This window comes from Lissotriton vulgaris, chromosome 11, assembly GCF_964263255.1.
Source record: "Lissotriton vulgaris chromosome 11, aLisVul1.2, whole genome shotgun sequence".
Classification (NCBI taxonomy): Eukaryota; Metazoa; Chordata; class Amphibia; order Caudata; family Salamandridae; genus Lissotriton; species Lissotriton vulgaris.
In genome coordinates, this window is record NC_141699.1 from 1,001,506,696 (window position 1) to 1,001,527,036 (window position 20,341).

At 42.6% G+C, this 20,341-nt stretch overlaps 1 protein-coding gene across 2 annotated transcripts in view; it reads left to right on the forward strand.

Moving 5' to 3' along the window:
* Positions 1 to 20,341, forward strand: part of TMEM44 (transmembrane protein 44) — a 151,486-nt gene that overhangs the window by 115,138 nt on the left and 16,007 nt on the right. The window contains exon 9 of one of the 2 annotated variants that reach the window (XM_086944288.1): positions 5,995 to 6,171. The exons of the other annotated variant lie outside the window; for it this stretch is intronic. Within the exon in view, the coding sequence (XP_086800414.1) occupies positions 5,995 to 6,171 (177 nt within the window). The remainder of the gene's footprint in view (positions 1 to 5,994; positions 6,172 to 20,341) is intronic. 2 annotated transcript variants of the gene reach the window in all.

The following is a 20,341-nucleotide window of genomic DNA, read 5'->3' on the forward strand; positions in this document are numbered from 1 at the left end:
GCTTCAGGAGGTGGTTCATCCTGTTTCAGTGCTTATTGCAACACTGGAGGAGCTTATAAAAGAACATGAAAAGTCTCAGTAGCAACGTGTCCTGGACCCCCCAGGGCCTTCCAGACTGCTGAATAGAAACCAGAAACGAGTGGAGCTGCCCATGCTGAATGAGAAGTGCACAACCCCTGCTTCATCTACTTCAATGAAAAGGGGGCTGTGCCGCCTCCGGAGCGGCGTAGGACAACAGGGCCTCCAACTCAGTCCCGACAGTACCTCTCAGGGAAAAAGAAGCCGGGCAACTTTCCCAGCTGTGTGGGCATCTGCGGGGTCCAACACTTCTGAAGGGCAGGCGGGTGCGGCTTCCTTTTGCTGGGATCCATGCTGACTGGTTCCTCCTCTTGCTTGCTCTCCAACTCTTGTTTGCACTACTAGTGCGGCGCAGGGTTTCCAAGAGAACACGCCAGTCCTGGGCAACTCTTCCTCTAAGGGTTCGGGCCGCACCGCCTAAACACGAAGTGCACCACACAAATTAGTGATGGTAGGCAAGCAAGAGAGCAATAACAGAGCTCAGCCCACACTGACCAGAAGTATGGAGCTTAAAACCACTCGCTGCTCTCTGACAAAAAGCAGCTCTGTCCTGGAATCCTTCAGATATCCCACTTGAGAAGGGAGGGGGCAGCCCACCAGTCCCTGAAGGTACTGGGGGTATGAAGAGGAGCAGGCAGGCCAGCACAAAGGGTGACTGGTAGCAGAGGGCAGTCCCTCTATTAGCCCAACAGGCAGTAGGTCAGCACAACAAAGCAAGTAATCCAAGAAGTAGCACACTAGTTCCTTCTGGCAATGTGCAGTCTGTAGAGCCAGTACTGCCTGGTTACAAGTCCACACAGTGTCTAAAATCATGGGGTCAGAGCTCCTGTACTTGTATTCAAAAAGCCTTTGATGTTGAGGTAACTTCTAAAGATACTTAAAAGTGCACAACACCCCCTTTAAACCCAGCTCTCGCTCCAGACGTACAATAGTGGGTAAGCGAGCCCTTTGTGTGAAGGCAGGACACAGCCTAGACAAATGTAAGTTCACCCGCCACCCTCCCTCCAAGCCCAGGAAGAAAGACCATTCAGTATGCGCATGTAACCCTGTTGCACCCATCCTCCCTGTGTGATGGCTGTCTGGAGAGTATGTACAAAGCCTAGCTGTCACTCTGCCCTAAACCTGAATTGGAGTCGGGCTGCGAAGCACACAGTCATAAGTACATAGAAATACCCACTTTCTAAAAGTGGCATTTCTACAATAGTAGTGAAAAAATCCAACTACACCAATAAGCAAAATTTATCACCACTATTGAAAACATACCAAAAATGGCAAAGCTAGTTCTTTCAGATCAGAAATTACCACTAACAGACATATAAGGGAATTCCCAATGCTAACCTATGAGAGGAGCTGCATTCACTGTAGTACAAACGAAATAGGGTGTTTATCACTACTAGACATGCCACACAATTAAGTCCCATGTCCTACCTTTTACCTACACAGCATCCTGCCCATAGGGCTACCTAAGGCCTACCTTAGGGGTGACCTACATGTAGAAAAGGGGGACTTTCAGGCTTGGCAAGTAACTTTAAATGCCAAGTCAATGTGGTAGTAAACTGCGCAGGCAGTCCCTGCGGTGGCAGGCCTGAGACAGGTTTGAAAGGCTACTTCTGTGTTTGGCACAAGCAGCGCTGCAGGCCCACTAGTAGCATTTAATTTGCATGCCCTAAATATATGGGACACCACTGTACAAGGGACTTACATGTAAATTGAATTTGCCAAGCAGGTGTAAGCCAATCATACCAAGTTTAAAGGATCGAGCACATGCACGTTAACACTGTTAGCAGTGGTACAGTGCCTAGAGTCCAAAAGCTAACACAAACAGGTCAGAAAAAAGGCAAGAGGAAGGCAACGTTTTGGAAATAACCATGCAAAAAGGACCCAGTCCAACACTGCCCCAAGAACCAAGAAAAGAAGCAAGCCCGGTTGCCCGGGTGGGACTAGGCAAAAACGTCTAGGATAAAAAAAAATTCAAAATAACAAAAAAAGACACAGGGCAGGAGCCCTGCGCATCAAAGCAAAGCTGCAACCGGAGCCGATAATTACTTAAGCACGCCACCTCATGGGTGTGCCCCATAATGTCTTTCAGGGCTAAAAAAGCCCAAGAGTTTTACTACATGTGGTGGCTTCAGGATAGATGGGGCATCACCAACATTCTAAGAGTTTTAAGGGCTACAGGAGTGCAGCAGCACCCCACCAAGGAAGTTAACTAGTGACCCTAAAGTTGTGGGTGCAAGAAATTATGATCCCTCTCCTGATTTTTCAGAGCACATTTAAGAACATTGAAGGCTGTATTCTTTGTCCTACAGCCTGGAAATGCAGCAACCTCTATTGGTTGGTTCTATGGTTACAGGTCTTGCGGCCTAACTTGGATTAGGAAAGACACATATAACATGTTTTTACAATGCTGTAGTCAATGCTTTTATTTAAATGGGCTGTTATTGCTCACAGTAATGATTTTTCATGAAAGGTTGCAAAGATTTATTATAATAATTTCAGATGGGTACAATCCCTTATTAATGGTAATGATTGCCAGATGGATTATAGTTGCTGAAGTCAGTGATGCATTATAACATGAGATTCTGGTCTTTAAGTGTGGTAATTTAAATAACGCCAATAGACCTTCTTGACATACATTGACCCCCCTCGCTTTGATTAAGTGCTATATTGTATGGGAGAGGGGTACTGTGATTTTTGGGGTCATGACCCTTTAGAGGTCAAATGTAATGGCATTAAAGTGACTTCCACTAGCATTGTGTATACTTGTAAATTACTAAGTAGTCTTAAGTAGTGTGTGTGTAATCAATGTACTTTTTCTTTTCAAATGAAAAGGCACAGATTGGGCAATTGTTCATTGAGTGTTACTGTGTGCCAATGAATGGAGATTACGTGCCCACACCACTTCACCTGAGTAGGTCTTGTACTGCGCTGTTTGCTGCCCTGAGAGAGTCAAGCGCTACAATGGGGTGCTTGGTTCCCAGTGAGGGGGTAATTGTGTAGCCATACTTGTATAGGCCTCACATTCTGCACAATTAAAGCCTGGTTTCCTTACAAATACCATATAAAACATACTTTCGTTCTGCAATATACTGCTTTTCAGAAGGCAACACAGGTGGCAAAAAAGGCCTGTACTGTCCTGTGTCTAGGTGGGCGTGAGACACCCTTCAGTTCTACCTTACTCTGCTCCAAAGGTCTCAAAAAGGGCAAGAAAATCTAGTGAGGAGGCGTGGGTGTCAGTCATAGTGAAATGAGCAGTTACAAGAACCGAGCAGGAAGTAAACGAGGGAAAAGTGTGCCACTACAACCGAGTTGCAAAAGAGCAGCTTACCCAAAGGAGGAGGGAGTAGCAGGAAATAGTGATCTTGTTGATGCTATCTAACCAAGATAAAGCGCCTTAGCAGAATCTGGGGCGCTTTTAAACCACTAGTATATATGAGGCAATGTGACCCTAAATGCCACCCAAACGCAAAGGTGAAATATATAACTTTTCAAGTAAATATTTTTGGGGGAGTCAGTAGTAAAATCAAAAACCATAAAGGTTTCTTAAAATAATTCAAGGTGCTATATAGGCAAAATAATAATAGTCAAGATGCATAGCTAATCAATGTAAGTAATTAACATAAGGGGAAGTCAAATAAGCAAGAAAACGACATGAAGTCAAGGCAAAACTATTATAAGTTCAAAAGATGATATAAATCAACGAGGGTTCAGTCTCCAAAGTCAGGGACTCTTAAGTTTGATTTGATTTTATAATTTATACAGCGCACGAATGCCTGGGGGGGGGTCTTGGCGCTAAGGACAGTATGACACTATCGTTATAGTGCCAGTTATGCGCCATGTCTATTTGTGAAGACCCAGGTCTTCAAAGCTCTTCTAAATGACATAAGCGACGTACTGCTCTTGATAGGGATCGGGAGGAGGTTGCAGATTTTAATTGTTCCCACTAGGAAACTTCTTCCTCCCCAACGGACCTGCTTGAACTTGGGTGTTTGTAGCAGTTTAGAGTGAGCAGATCTTAGGCTCCTACCTGGTGTATACCATTTCAAATGCGTCTTCAAAAACTGCGGGTCGATGTCTTTTAATGCTTTAAAGGCCAGGCATTGAGATTTAAAAATAATCCTTTTGGCCACTGGAAGCGAATGTAGAACTTCCAATCTATGGGCGACCGGCTTGTGTCTGGGGATGTCCAGTATCAATCTAGCTGCTGCATTCTGCAATCTCTGCAGTTTCAGTAGCAGTTGTGATTGCAACCCTACATAGAGAGCATTGCCATAGTCCAGTCTGGACAAAGCAAGAGCTGTGACTAGTGTCTTCAATGCCTCGCGAGGGATGAAAGGACGAATTTTCCTAATCATTTTTATGATAATCCAAAAGGTAGAAGTTAGCTTATTGATCTGAGCATTAAATGTAAGCTTATCGTCAAAGTTCTTACCATTTAGAGCCTGGAATTGGGCAGTTGCCCAGACTGTCAGGCAACCATCTCAGCGACCAGAAGGAAGGGTTGGGTCCTAACAGCATAACTTCTGTCTTTTCCCCGTTTAACTTTAGACAGTTGGCCTGCATCCATTCATTCAACTGCGTCATGCAGTGATTGAAACAGTCAGCTGTCTCTTCCAAATTATCTGGCTTACCACCAAAATGTATCATTTTTATAGACCACTCTGCAATAGAAGTCAATTGATATAACAAAGTCTGCATGGAGTGAGCAAATGCAGCAATAAACTGACACATTTTAATGCACTGTTGCCCAATGCCACCATTCAAGCACTTGCTCCTAACTGAATCTTAATGTACTCTATTGTAACCCAATGTCATGAGAGGTGGCAGTACAAATCTAGTTGCACAAACAATGGAAATCTCATAAGCAATGATACAGGCAGGCAGAGCCTTGACTGTTGTTAAGGCTTCCTCTGGGGTTCTTCAAGAACAGTATGCAAATACAGAGCATCAGTGACTCTTTTTGTTAAATGTGTTGTCAGCATGAGAAATGAAAACACATTTTATTTTTGCAAACAGAATTTTATTAGCATACGTCACACCGCATCTTACATAAGTATTGGAGCCCGAAACAGTATAGACCAATTGGGTTCATGCCACCCAGTTTATCTGTATCTATTACAGGGTATGAAGCTCAGAAATCCCATAACAGTGGCTAGTATGTGATGAACAACGTTCGCCCATCCAGTGCAGGAAGCCAGCATTTGTGCCATCAATGCAACTGAAACGGTCAACCCGGCTAACCAACACAATACCCCCCTCCCCCCCTGGTGTCAAGCCCCCGTTCACTCTGCCAGGTCAATGGCCCAGTCAAATGTAATGGGAGGCAATCAACACCCATCCCTGGGGCACACAGTCTTTGACTTTATAGCCAGAAAGCCACAGGGGGCACGTGTCAGTCCCGCACATACAAGGTGCTCCAAAGCTGAATGGCACTCACGGTTCTAAGTCGCCACCCATTCGTAGCATGCAGCAACTAACCCTACTCTCCTTCCCCTTCATCTTCTTCCCCCGCCTTCAACGCATCTGTTAACACCTCCCAAGCCCGGGCAAGTTCTAAAGATACTTCTCGTGTAAGATGTGTACATTTTTCATTTACCAACTCACCCAAGAGAAATATGGTATCCATCTCGCAGTCTTGTATTCTGTGTATTTAGGAATTCTAAATCTAAGCAGGGGCTCACAGCAATTGACCTGAATAATCTGGTAGGATGTTGGGACTGCTTATTTGTAGTCTGCATACAATGACTAGCCCTTTGGCCTTTATGTGCTGACTTGGTAACTAGGTCTTTCCTTTGGTTTTATGTTTCATGTTGTATTTGTGAACATTGTAGGATTCAACAAAGTAGAACTATTTGTTGATGCTCACAATTTATCCACCTTAACCTGTTAGTAAGTACAACTCCCCCTAATGTTTAGGGAGGATTTGATGCGATAAGGTTGCCAGGTGATGGAGAAACTAGTGCCGTACATACATTCCATAAGGAAATTCCACCTGTCCGTGATCCTCCTGCTTCCGCTCCAGTGCAGGTCACACGTGCCAGCATCTCTTCCACCAGCTCCCCCAGCGTTTCTTCCACAAACTCTGGACTTGAGGTATGTGGTCTTTAACTTTCTCCTTTTTGCTCAGGGCCAACCATTAAAGATCATTTGCAATGGCGTAACATCATTTCCATATGAATTAATCATGCCTCCTTGTTGGCATTATCACCGCTAAGAAGATACTGGTGATGATAACACATACAGTTGATGCTCCAGGACCATAAAGAGAGCTATCTCCAGCTGTATGTTGGATGTATTTTAAATAAGGCTATATACCAGACAAGACATTCTGCGTCGCGCAGTAGAGTTAATGGGTGAATGTCCTGTTACATAAATAATAGTCCTAGCTGAGGAAGAGGACACCACCCAAGGTAACCTGAGGCAGAGACAAATCTGCTTAAAAAACATAACCATTTCAAATGATCTTTATGGTAATCAAAGCAATCCTCACAAGGAAAGGTGGGCACAACACAGTTGTATGTTTACAAGACTGTACAGTTATTGCTATGTGCACTCTTTAGTTAATGGACAAAATGGTTTTGCAAAGAATAAATAAGTTGATTGTGTGAACCCACTTACTATGATGCAAAGCCAAACACATACATACTGTTGACCCAACTTTCCTGATGCAAATTAGGATTCTTCAACAGCTTGCCGCTACCCATTTCTTCCCTTCCTCTGCTGGGCATTCTTAAGGTTTTCTAGCCGTCTTTCTTCAATTAATTATAAATCGCATTAAGGTTCCCATGCAAATCGCTTGCTGTTTTTACTCCTCTACATCTTGCTCAAATTGTCATCTCATTTAACCATATGTGTGCTTTATATTGTGGTTGTCCCCATTGTTTTACTTTGACATGTATATTCCAGCAAATAAAAACTGATTCTGAAATATGATTTATTCAATTGCTCCCGATGCCATTGGCGACGATGAGGGATATGAATAACTATATGGCTCTCTGGGTCTCACTTTGCAATGCCTCCTCTTGCCAAATGCAATTTGCCTCTAATCCCTTCTCCTTCTTCTAGTGTCCCGAAACCGATGCCATGGCTATTACTCACTGCTGTGGTTTTCTTTTTCACCCCCCTTAATGTAGAAAAACAGTTTCTAGCCAGGAAAGAGGATGTATTTAGAGTGCTTCAGTGTCTACAGAACAGACTTTGGACTGTAACTCTGGACTGATTCCACACACCCAAGATGTCTGCCATATTTGCCACAGGCTTGCACTCACTGGTCCATATATAACTACCTTTCTGAGGGTCCACTCCCAACACACACTCCCTTGAATACAATTTGGTTTCTCACCATCCAGGGAAAGCTATATATTGTACAGCCTACAGCAGATAATTACAGTGTACAATATACATAACACTGTCATTGTTCAGCCAGTGTTCAACAGAGGCCTTCTTTGCCCACTCCATTCTCCTACTCAGTAAGGGAATGGCATCCTCAAATGCCCGCAAAAGTCAATTCAACTGATCAATGCATTCTACAATCCGCGTTGTTTGGCCAGAGAATGGCAAAATCATCTCCACACTACCTGCCCTTAAGGGCTGCAACACTGTTCACCCCTCTGGGGAATAGTCAAAATGGTTTACTAATCAGTGGATCCCCTCCAGGAGCTCCAGAAAATGTTGCCATCTTTGTGGACAGCCGGCTGTGCCACCCACAGAGATTAGTCTCGGTCTTCCCCAGAAGGCACACTATAATTGGAGCCCCTAGTAGAATTGAGAAAAGAGTGCAAAGGGTTGAGTGAGGAAATAACACTAACAAACGTTTGTTTGGATTGGTTTCACTACTTGGCAGTGCTATATGATTCATTCACAAATGTGACACTGTGGATCTGTACCGGCTTAAGGGCAGAGCCAACGGTGCGGCCGCCGTGGGTGCTGACCTGTGGAGGGGGCGCTGACCTCAGGAGGGGGACTTTGTTTAGCAATAACTAATGATTTCAGAGATGAGAGGTGGTGAGATAATCTGAGTAGGTGTTCATGGGGTGTGAGGGAGCCAAAAATGATTGTTGCACCGGGCGCCACCAGCGCTAAAGCTGGCCCTGCTGTGGATTGCATATACATTTGAGCCTAATTTATGTTATACATGTTTTGGCCACAGTTTGGGTACAATAGAGTAGTCTTATACAGTTTTGCTCCTACTCTGCTTAAAATGGACTTAAATAGGACTTCCTAAGGTCTAAAGGTCCATGTACATTTACTATGTACATATGTGATCTAAGGTTCTTATGGGTATTGCCTACGTTTGCAATGTTTGTTTTGTAGAAGGATAACAGTAATACATATTTAAAAAATCTAGACAGCTCTGTAAGTTAATGTTCACTGCAAGCATCCGCAGGTAGCCTGATGTGTACAAGGCAAACTCATCTTCTGAAGTCAGTAAATTGAGTAACAATATAAGTGGGTAATTGTTACATTTATTGGGCATCATGATTACAAATGGCAGAATCAGTATAAAGCGCTATGAAATGATTATACAATTCGATGTGCTTTGAATGCTCATCTTTGAATACTGAATGTGGCAGTTGCTGCAAGTAAAACTTCTGGTTTTACATGTAATTGATAGAGAGCTGCTACTGTGTCCATGTGCTATCTTCCATTCTCCTCTTCTTCAGAGCCACCAACTGGTATAATTAGTAAATATTTGTGGCATTGCCTTTTATTTGTTCATAAGTGCTGTTAACTTTTTAGGAGAGGAAATACTAAAATTCCATGAGTATACGGTAGACGGTGACTCCGCTTTATAGTAGACTAAATACTCGCATGCCTAAAATGATAAGAGCTTCCAAGTCAAAGATTGGAAGTTCGTCTTTGGGTAAGATGCCACATAGAATTAATCTCCTTAGAACAAAACGAAATGCAATGGCATTTGTAAGAGCAACAATCTGACTACAATATTAAGAGGGTTGGACTCTCTACTGGTCCTTACTCCTGGGCAGGTTCAACTGGGGCGGGCCATGCATGCACACTAAAGCCACCCTGTCCCCCATACCTTTTACCCAGTTGTGTGCATTTATATGCCTGAAGGTGAACAGCCTTTAGGACGCGGCTGTTACCTCGCCGTGCCGTTAAAACGCGGTCTTTTCAACGCAAGTCGTTCCCACTACTTGCGCTGGAGGGCGCTGCAGGACAAGGAATTTTTTAATTTACTATCCAACACCTTCCCTACCGTACGTAGGCTGGTGATGGAATAGTAAATTAAAAAATTCCTAAGTCCGCACCCCCTCCAACGCAAGTCGTGGTAACGACTTGCGTTGAAAAAACCGCGTTGTAACGGCACGTGTTGTAAAAGTATGCGTCGTAAAGCCGTACATCCATGCCTGAAGGGTGATCATCTAAATAAGACTTTTTAGCAAGCTGAGCACAGCCACTGGATTCAAGCTAGCCTGGCTGATGAGGGGTGAAACCGTGAAACCGGTACCAGGATTTTTATTTCCGGTCCAAGGAGGACCTGGCTTGACAGTTTGGGCTGGACTGTTCCCATGAGAAATAGGGTCAAGACTGATTTGCAATGGCTGGGTCCAAACTGGGGTGGCTTAGGACAATGATGGGTTAAACCCAGATCTGTGACTGGGGGTGAATATCTGAAAAGTTTCAGCACTCTGTTCATCATCTTATTGTGTTTGCTAATTTAGAATGTGGACATTCCTATCCAACAAGCACTGCCCTGCACACTATCATATTTGGAGCAGTAAAAAAGCTCTCCTTTCAAATATCCATCCTGATGAAATACATGGACTGTCCCATTTGAGAAGTCAGCTAAATGATAAAAGCAGACCAGGCTCACCTTCTGTTGATTAAAAGAAAGAAATGATTAGAACCACCAGGTGTATAATGGCAAGAAACAGAAAGCATTATAGCCTGTAGCTGAGGGTTATAATGGCTGTCAAAAGTATTGAGAAAAATTCCTGAGCCTATAAAGAGAATGGCAGCCTTTTAACAACCAGTATAGCATGAGACAGAAGGGTAATAATGCTATTAGAACATTCCACCCACTGAAGATAGAACAATCATCCAAAATAAACAGGGAGAAAGAAAAAGACAAGCATTACAATGTTGGAGCAGATGGTCTGTACCGGCCATTATTGGCCTTGAGCCGCTTCATTGTCTTTAATGGAGTCTCCAACAATCCAATGTTCTAATATAGCCTTATAGCCCGCCGTAGCGGACTATACCGGCTATTAAAGGCCCGCTGAATCGTTAAAGGCCCGAGCCGAAGGCGAGGGACTTTAACGAAACAGCGGGACTTTAATAGCCGGTATAGCCCTGCTACTAAGGGCTATTAGGCTAATAGAACATTCTGCCACTAGAGGGCAGAATGTTCTAACAAATTAAACAAAGGGTTCTCGAAGTTCGAAGGGATATAAATCCCCTCGAGCTTCGAGAAGCCTTTGTAGTACATTGGAATGTTGCTCTGCGGGCCTTTACCAGCCCGTAGAAGCAGGGAGCACTCCATTGTCTGCAATGGAGCTCCCAACATTCCAATGTTCTAATGCCACTTGGAACTTATTTCTTCCATTTTGTTACTCCTTCCTGGTTGTGGTGTGCCAGTGCCTCCTTAATCTTTGCTGGGTTGTTGTTGTTTGTTTTTTACTTCTTTGTCCTAAGCATTACACAGCATCAAGAAGGCTAGCCTCCAAGTGTGACCATACATATATTCTCCTACAAACCATATAAAATAGGTCATTCAGGGCAGGTGATATCAAACACAAGTAAGTAAGCAAAGCATAGAATGAACTACGGTGCCAAAATAATGATAGTGCTATACAAAACAAAATAACCTGGAATACAATCTCTCCTTGGACAGTCATCATAATTTTTTTTTTTTACCGAAACTCATTTTGGACCACTGACATCCTTTCTTTTGTTCATAATCTTGAAGCATATTTGAACTTTGCACCTAGATTTCCTGCTGAATATATTTTATGCAGACACAAATCTACCACTCCCTGATATCCTCAATATAACTTTTACTGGTATCGTAACCTGTATTGGACATGCACGCAATGTAGATTGGCATACTTCCTCTTCTCTAACACAATACTAAAAATAAAACAAGTGCTGAGGAAAGTTAATGGTGTTGGTTTTTACACAGTGGAAATCCATTCCAAGCTTCACAGAACTGGTACGACTTGCTTAGTAATGGCTTCCGTTGTGCACCTAAGAGATAGACGCACAGAGAACAACAAACTTGGCTTACATCACGCACAAAAGACTACAAAGTATAGGCTAGTGATGCCCCTCGCCATGTCATGAGTGATGTAATGTGTGAGGTCATAAGAAGTGCATTGCGGGATTGTAAGTTATAGTTAGCTCAAGTAACTTTAACTGCTGTACTTCTGAGTCTAACTCCAATGTCCCTGTAACCCTTGCTTTTATGAGTGAACATATATAATATATATATATATATATATATATATATATATATATATATATATATATATATATATATATATATATATATATCTGATCCAATCTTGCTCTCAACGTCTTTAGAGACAAGCTAGGGAGGTTTTCATCATATTTTATTCACCAGAAGTATATATAAACTCCAGGGCATTGTAAAACTTCCAACAAATAGTGAAAAAGAATGCACAAACTCCTCTTCGTGGTAAGATGAAAGATTTTTATTGCTCCCTTCTGCCTGCCATGTCGCGTTTCGGCCTTGGTCACATAAGGCTGGCTCTGCGAGAGACATTTATAAAGTGGCAACACCCATGTCACGTGACAATAGACCATAAAGCATATACTGTAAATCAATACAAAAAACTGCAAGTAATAGAGAAATACATACTAAAAACTGTTACACATAATATCACAGTTGTGTAGCAGAATTATACATAGTATATGTGGCACACATCCTGATAAAATTAGTGAAGAAAGAATGCTATTGCAGGGATAATGTGTGTGTGTGTGTGTGTGTGTGTGTATATATATATATATATATATATATATATATATATATATATATATATATATATATATATATATATATATATAACCTACTGGCAGTCGCCAGTAGGTAGTTATAGTTAGGATTTTTTTCAATGTTAAATCTCAAAATTCTATTTGGAATAACTTTGGCACCGGTTGACGAATCTGCCTGAAAATTTCCTGAAAACGGCCTCGTCAAGCTCCGGTCCTTCCTTGAAAGTTTGGGGGGGATACGTCAAGCGGGGGCCGAGATAAAAGGGGGGTCCCAAAACGCGTTTTCCCCATGTAAATTTCCATAGGGCGGTCGATTTTACTTTTAGCCCGAACGGCTGAATGGATTTCCACCAAACTTGGCAAAATTGAAGGGACTGGTAGCCCGATGTGCATTTGCTATGTCTCAAGATATGTGCTGCAGTGGATTTTGAGTAATTTAGGTGCCAAAAAATATATATATCTATAGGCGCTCTCCGGTGCGCGCACCGGAGTGCGCTCCAGGCGCGACACGCGACTTGCGCGCAGGAAGCTGATTGGCTCTTGGGTGTCTGTAAACATTCTAAACAGTCTGGAGCGGCCGCCATCTTGTGTCTCGGTAAAATCGAGACACAAGGGGTTTGAAAAAAAAAGGGGCAAATGACCATAAGGGGGAAGAGTAGACCCCCTCTGACCCCCTAGGTTTGATGTAGGGGCTAAAATAGGGTCCTGCGGGGAATTAAATTTTTTATTTTTTTTTTCGTTTTGCGCGGGGGAAGCGCATGGTACGCGCACCGGCGAAGCACGGGGAAAATCCAGGACCATATTTATGAAGGCCTTGCGCTGCCAGTTTTGCGCCTCCTGTGCGTCAATTTTTGTGACGCACCAGCGGTGTAAAAAAATGCGCATTGTTATGCAATATTTAAAAAGTGACGCATCTATCTAGATGCGTCACTTTTTAAATATAGTGCAACGAGGCACATTTTTTTACACTGCTGGTGTGATGCATCACTTTTCTGTGCGCACTCCTTATGACATTCCAGATGTGTCATATTTAATGTATGACGAATCATGTTGCAAGGAGTTACAGATACATCAGTATTTCTGACATATCTGTAAACATAAAAGTGACGCGAGGCAGGTGCAAGATTTTGACGCAACAGCATCCTAAAAGTGACGCAGAGAAATCTTATAGATTTCAGTACGTCGTTATTACCAAGCTTTTTGCGGGGGAATGCCCCCTCTGCATACATTATACCTGACGCAGATATAATGTGGCGCAGAGTTTTAAAAAGTGACCCATGTACCTAGATGCGTCACTTTTTAAAAATAGCGCCAGGTATAATGCATGCAGAGGGGGTGTTCTCCCGCAAAAAGCTTTGTAATAGCGACGCAGTGAAATCTTTGAGATTTCACTGCGTCACTTTTAGGATGCTGTTGCGTCAAAATCTTGCGCCTGCTTTACAGCAGGTGTTAGACTGACGCAAGACCTTTCACATGGTGCTTTTTCCATGTGAAAGGACACATTACTGGAGTTGCGTCACTTTTGTGACGCACTCCAGCAATGCGTTACTTGGAATGTCATAAGGAGTGCGCACAGAAAAGTGACGCATCGCACCAGTGGTGTAAAAAAATGTGCCTCGTTGCGTTATATTTAAAAAGTGACATATCTAGGTAGATGGGTCACTTTTTAAAATTAAGCGCCACATTATATCTGCGTGAGGTATAATGCATGCAGAGGGGGTGTTCCCCCGCAAAAAGCTTTGTAATAGCGACGCAGTGAAATGTTTGAGATTTCACTGCGTCACTTTTAGGATGCTGTTGCGTCCTTTAAATATAGTGCAACGAGGCACATTTTATTACACTGCTGGTGTGATGCGTCACTTTTCTGTGCGCACTCCTTATGACATTCCAGATGTGTCATATTTAATGTATGACGAATCATGTTGCAAGGAGTTACAGATACGTCAGTATTTCTGACATATCTGTAAACATGAAAGTGACGCGAGGCAGGCGCAAGATTTTGACGCAACAGCATCCTAAAAGTGACGCAGAGAAATCTCATAGATTTCAGTACGTCGTTATTACCAAGCTTTTTGCGGGGGAATGCCCCCTCTGCATACATTATACCTGATGCAGATATAATGTGGCGCAGAGTTTTAAAAAGTGACCCATGTACCTAGATGCGTCACTTTTTAAAAATAGTGTCAGGTATAATGCATGCAGAGGGGGTGTTCCCCTGCAAAAAGCTTGGTAATAATGACGCAGTGCGTCACTTTTAGGATGCTGTTGCGCCAAAATCTTGCGCCTGCTTCACAGCAAACCTTTCACATGGTGCTTTTTCCATGTGAAAGGACACATTACTGGAGTTGCGTCACTTTTGTGACGCACTCCAGCAATGCGTTACTTTTGTGTTTACAGATACGTCAGAAATACTGACATATCTGTAACTCCTTGCGAATTGATTAGTCATATATTAAATATGACATATCTGGAATGTCATAAGGAGTGCGTCCACAAAAGTGACGCATTGCTGTTTTCACGTAGCGATGCGTCACTTTTCAGAAATGAGGCCTCCAGTTTATTCACTGTGTCATAACTTTCTTTTCTAACACTCACCTTCTTTCATTCCTCCTACTTCACTTCCTTTCACCTCTCATACCTTTCTGTTCTTTCTTACTCATTCTCCTTTCAATTATCAATGCACTATATTTCACTTACTCTTCATTTTTTTAAGAATATAGCTCTTTGATGAGAATTGGAGGTAGTTCTGAAAAGAACTTTTGGTTTTCTTCTTTTAACTGAACAGGAACAAAAACAGGGAATGGAAACTGCTCAACAGGAGCAAAAAGAAAACAAAAAAATTAGGGGTGGGAAGGGCAGCGATGGTTCTCCAATGCTCGAACCATGAGCAGGACACTTTGCTCCCCATAGGTGAGGAGTTGATTGCAGTATCTGCATTTGACGACCCCATGGTTAAATGCAGGTTGTATGTTTGCCACCTGCTCCTGCGATTGCTCTCTCCCAGAAGAAGTTGCTCCTCCGGTTGATGTAGAGGCCCCATCTCTGGGAACCTCTTGTGCCAGAGCCCTGACACTTTCCCGGGCAAAATTCTGGGGGTGCCTCCTCTCCACATGGCGAATCATGGTGAAGTTGCCAAAAGAGTACTTTTTTTGGGGGTTACCCCGTGACAGGACCTGTTTGCAGATCCTGCACTCCACTTTTGGTGCATTCACCTTTTTCTGGTCTGCTGGAAACGTAAAAAAATTTCCAGATGAAATGCTCTTTGACCTTCGACTGAGGAGGCTCTTCATCAATGAATTCAGGCTCATCTTCACTGCTGGATGGTCTGGCAGCCATGATTATCCAAGAAATGTGCAAGAGCAAAAAGGCAGGTCTTTCAGTCACAAAAGTGAAGGAAATGGGTGGGGATTTCATTCATTGTAAAAAAACCAATGAAAAGTGTTATTTTTGGGTCACATGACCCGACGCGTTTACGCTGCGCGCTCCGGAGCACTTCCGGTGCGTTTACGCAGCGCGATCGTAGGCGCTTCCGGGGCGCAAACGTGGCGCGATCGTAGGCGCTTTTGCGTGCGTTTATGCGCCGCGAACGTAGGCGCTTCCGAGGGCACTTACGTTGCGCGCCGAAGTGACGTCATCAAACTTTTACAGAAATGCATAATCATTTTCCTTATTAAAAAAACTAATTTTATTTGTATGGTACGAAATGTTTTGCATTATTATTAACTTTTCATTCATATTTTTTTTCACGAACGACAGTTGCGCTCTGGGTGCGCTTTCAGATGAGCTCACGGAAAAGCTTACCGGAGAGCTTAGCTGAAAGCTTCCCGGAGCGCGCACCCAGAGCGCAAAAGAAAAAAAATTATATAAAAAAAAATGAATACTTAGGTTTCACACCAGTTAAAGTTAGGAATTAGCATTTAAAAAACCTATTAAATTCACTGAAAAAACCATAGGTTTCACACCAGTTATAGTTAGCTGGAAATTTTACTGATATAAAACCATTGAAATTCCCACGTTATAGTTAGATGGACTCACTATAACTTGCGCGTGCAAATCAGCACTCCAAGGCGAAGTCGGTTATTCAACTGCTGGTGTTTATTTCACAACATGTGGGTAAAAAACTGCCATCAGACGCGTTTCGGGCACGTCCGTGCCCTTGCTCACTGACAAATGACAGCCGGCATTAGGACACTTTTAAAATCACCACACTAGCGCTTTTGGGCGCCAAAGCTTCAAGGATAATAAGAATAGTGAAAGGACTAACATGCTATTTACATTGCTCTCTGGTCGATAATATGGGCGCCATTTTGTAACATGAACAAAGTGTATTACCACAGTGTTTGATATATAAAAACCACCTCGTATTATGATTTCTTATAAGTACAGATATTTACACTGATCACAGGTTAAAACACACTCATCATAGTCTGTATGTATTACTGCACAAATGCAATTAAACTGTACAACCCTTAAAAGAAATACGATGGTCGGTCTTATGCCCACCCTTAGTCCTACACAAAATGTATAGAAAATTAATACCGTGTGGTAATAAGGTACCCTAATGATACAATTTTACGGGGCCAGAATGAAATGCCTCCTTATTGTCTATGGTTTTTTATGCATCAATGGGAAAAAAAAAACATTTATTCTAAGCAACATCTATACTTTATAGTTATAATGTGTGCAAATAAGCAGTAGTTATTATTTGTGCAAAATACGCTTTGGTTATGGTATGTGCAAATATGCATAGGTTGTCATATGTGCAAATATATGCATATGTAAACATATATCAACATTTCTCAAATTCATCCCATTGCAAAACACATTATACATGTCGTATACATAGGTGATCCAGTAAATCATTGCCACCTATGAAAAGTGCAAACAAAGCAATAATCGAAACGGATATTTTTCCTTTCTCATTTACATCCATAGACTTCATGGGTATCTACTTGATAATTTCATGGTACCTTCATTTCTTCTAATATCCTAATTCCTGCTTAATGTGTGGCTCTTAGACATTGTGCGCTAAAGCTAACCGAGTGCTCTTCTAGTGAATGGACTGGTGTTGGAGGAAAATATAAAGACAAAATATTAGCTGTGCCCAAGTGCTCGTGCTAACTAATATGCAAACAAATGACTGTTACGGCTGGGGGGGGGGGAGAAAAAGAAAGGGCTCATCTCACTGGTCATTATCGTTTGAATATTTAGACAAGCTGCTATGTAAACCTAAAACAATTTAAACCAGAAATAAACTATGGATAAACTTATATCCTAATGAGGTTTAATTTCGTAAAATGTTCATAAAAAGTTGTGAAGGTCTTCCCCCATATTGAGTCCTGCAGGGCTCTTGCTGTTGAGCAATACTATATAGCGTGACTCAAGCTGCCGCAACTGTTTTTCATAGTCGCCCCCTCTTTTGTTGGTCACTCCCGCATCGATGACAAAATATTTCAGGCCTGCCAAGTTCTTGTTATGTACAGCCTGAAAATGCCGAGCTACGGGGTAGCTCTGGTCTGCGTGTAGGATTGCTCGTAGATGCTGCAAAATGCGCTGGTGCACAGGTAGCTTCGTGCTGCCAACGTATTGTAAATTGCAGCTACAAGTAAGGACATAGACTGCTAATTCAGTGCGGCAAGTATAGTGGTCACGTAGAGGGGTTGGACTCAAATGGAGTTTCGTAAAATCTGGTATTAACTCCAAACTTGCACGCTCGACATGAGCTGCAGCGATAAAACCCATTACGAGGGGATAACCAATTGTTGGTCTTGATGGTCTCAGGGCTATTTGTCACCAGATCGTTCCTCATCGCATATGCTCGTCTAAATGTGACGGTTGGTGTTTTGGGCATGATGTCTCTGAGAACTTGGTCTGTCAATATGATAGGCCACTGTTGTTTAATGATCTTGGTGACTTCCTTGGCTGACGACTGTAACAAGTGATTAGTCTAAGGGTACTGCTGTCATCTGTCTGTGTGGCATTGCTGTCAATCCCCCTATTAGGGTTGAGCAGATCATTTCTGAGGATATATTCTGCCAGAACCGCCGCTACGATGTAAAGCTTCTGCCAACGAGTTGGAATGTGACGACACGTTAGAAAGCCGATTACTCAGACCGGCAATCCCAGATACAGGACATCCTAAAGCCGTTGATGAAATGGGAGGAAAAGCGAATCGTGAGGCTCCAAAACCACCCAGTGACATGACAACATCAAAGAGGCATGTTTCTTTTCCCAGCGAGAATTGTAAGCTTATCGCAAAGAATCAACATCGCTATTAACAACGACAATTTGGCAAAACAAACAGACACTCCAAGATGGCGGCCAAAAATCAGGAGGAAGGGCAATTTCCATGCAGTCCCTCCTTGCTGAACACTGGGTAGGAGGAGCCCAACAAGGATTTTTAATGAACTGAAAAAAACACTAACTTCTTAAACTACCAGACAGTATCTGAAGAAGTCGGAACAGACGAAACGCGTCATGCTGTGCGTAATAAAGAACATCAGAACCCCATAGTGTGCTCCGTGAGTGTTCTTTAAGGCGGGACACAATTGTGGAATTATATATATATGTATATATATATATATATATATCGAGCTCGAGTCCCTGCAGGTATTCTTTCTGTGGACAAGTCTGGCGGAAACCGTGAGCTGGATATATATATATATATATATATATATATATATTTTTTTTTTTTTTCCTGCACTAATAAAGCAGTATGCTTTGCATTCTTCGAGTGTGCCTTCCTTTTTTCATAGCGCATCAAGGTGAGTTGTTGAGGTAATATATATAAAATTTAAAAGCAATACCCTTTCAGGCTTAGAGTACAGCATAAATTGTGTAAAGGAGACAAAGGGAATCCTGGGTAGCTCATAAGTGATAAGTGGAAAGCAGCTTCTTTATATGTAGCTCTCTACGACACCACTGAGACTCTACATCTGATTACCTCGACTTAAATGCAAGAAATATATTCCAAAGCTGTGATTAAGCAACCATAGGAAATTTCCTTTCATTACTGGAGCACCTAATATGCCAATCTACATTTATTAACTCATAACACATAAATGAAGGCCAAATGTGATATTATATTAACGATTTTGCATTTTGTGTTCTATATAAGCCAAGCTAACAAACGTATTTGCCACTTTACCACCAGTGGCAGTATTTGGGAAGTGGGCAAATCACACTCCTACATGCACACTAAACGCTCAAGCCTACTTCCGTGGCTGTGATGATTCTCACTCTGAGTCTACTGGCTAGATTTCCGCGCCGCGCAGGCATGCCGAGCGGGCCATGACGGAACCGCTCCGTCATCAGCACAGCGCGACCGCAGCTGATGACGGAGTGGTTCCGTCACCAGCAGGGGAGGGGTTAATTTCAGATAAAATCAGCTGATTGGATTATGGAGCACAGCATTTGTAGCAAACACAGGAATGTGTGAATTAAATAGTTTCATCACACATTTGACATGGCCAGTCCTACAGCTGAACAAGCCAAATATTCTGACAAGATTATGTTTGTGTTACAGCTTTTGTTGTCCTTTGCAGCCACAGCAACGTCTTCTGCTTCTGTCTTGTTTTCTGGATGTGTGGATGTGATGTGGTTTAGGCTGTGATTTAATCTTGAGTTGTGGCACATCAAGTGCATAAATATAATCTTGCCTTGGGCATCCACGACCACTGTTTCTAATTTAGAAGGTACTGGATATTGGCGAATACCAGTGTGGTGTAGAGGGTTGCGTTCCTTCTCACCACCACAAAGTCAGATGCAACACCAGGTCTATTTTACACTGGTGCGTAGCAGACACAGACAAGTTCTACCTTTGCATCTGTTCACACAGTACTTGGGAGTCTGGCAGGAGGCTAAACCCTCCTCACACATTCTCTAAATATGGTTCTTAGGGACTAAATACTTGATAGAAAAATGTGGTACTATAAGGTGGTTTCCCACTCGACCACAATGTATGCGTCTGTGCATATTACATTGCCGCCCTGTGCCTTAGTGGTCTTATCTGAAATTTAATACCTTTTAGGAATAGGCTAAACTGCAGCAGTAAGTTCTTTGTAACATATTTTTCACTTAAAAATGTATCCGATCCACTAAACCGTATGCGTGTTACTGTTGGCCATATAGAAGCAGTTCATATCTGGCCTGCACTGTATAATTGGGTTGTGAAATCTATATGGCAGCATGGGAGACTCCCATTGGATGGGAGCATCTCTGACGCAAAGCTCAGTCTGGCTATCTTGTAGACTGGGCATTGCGTCTAGTCCTATGGGGATTTGCACTA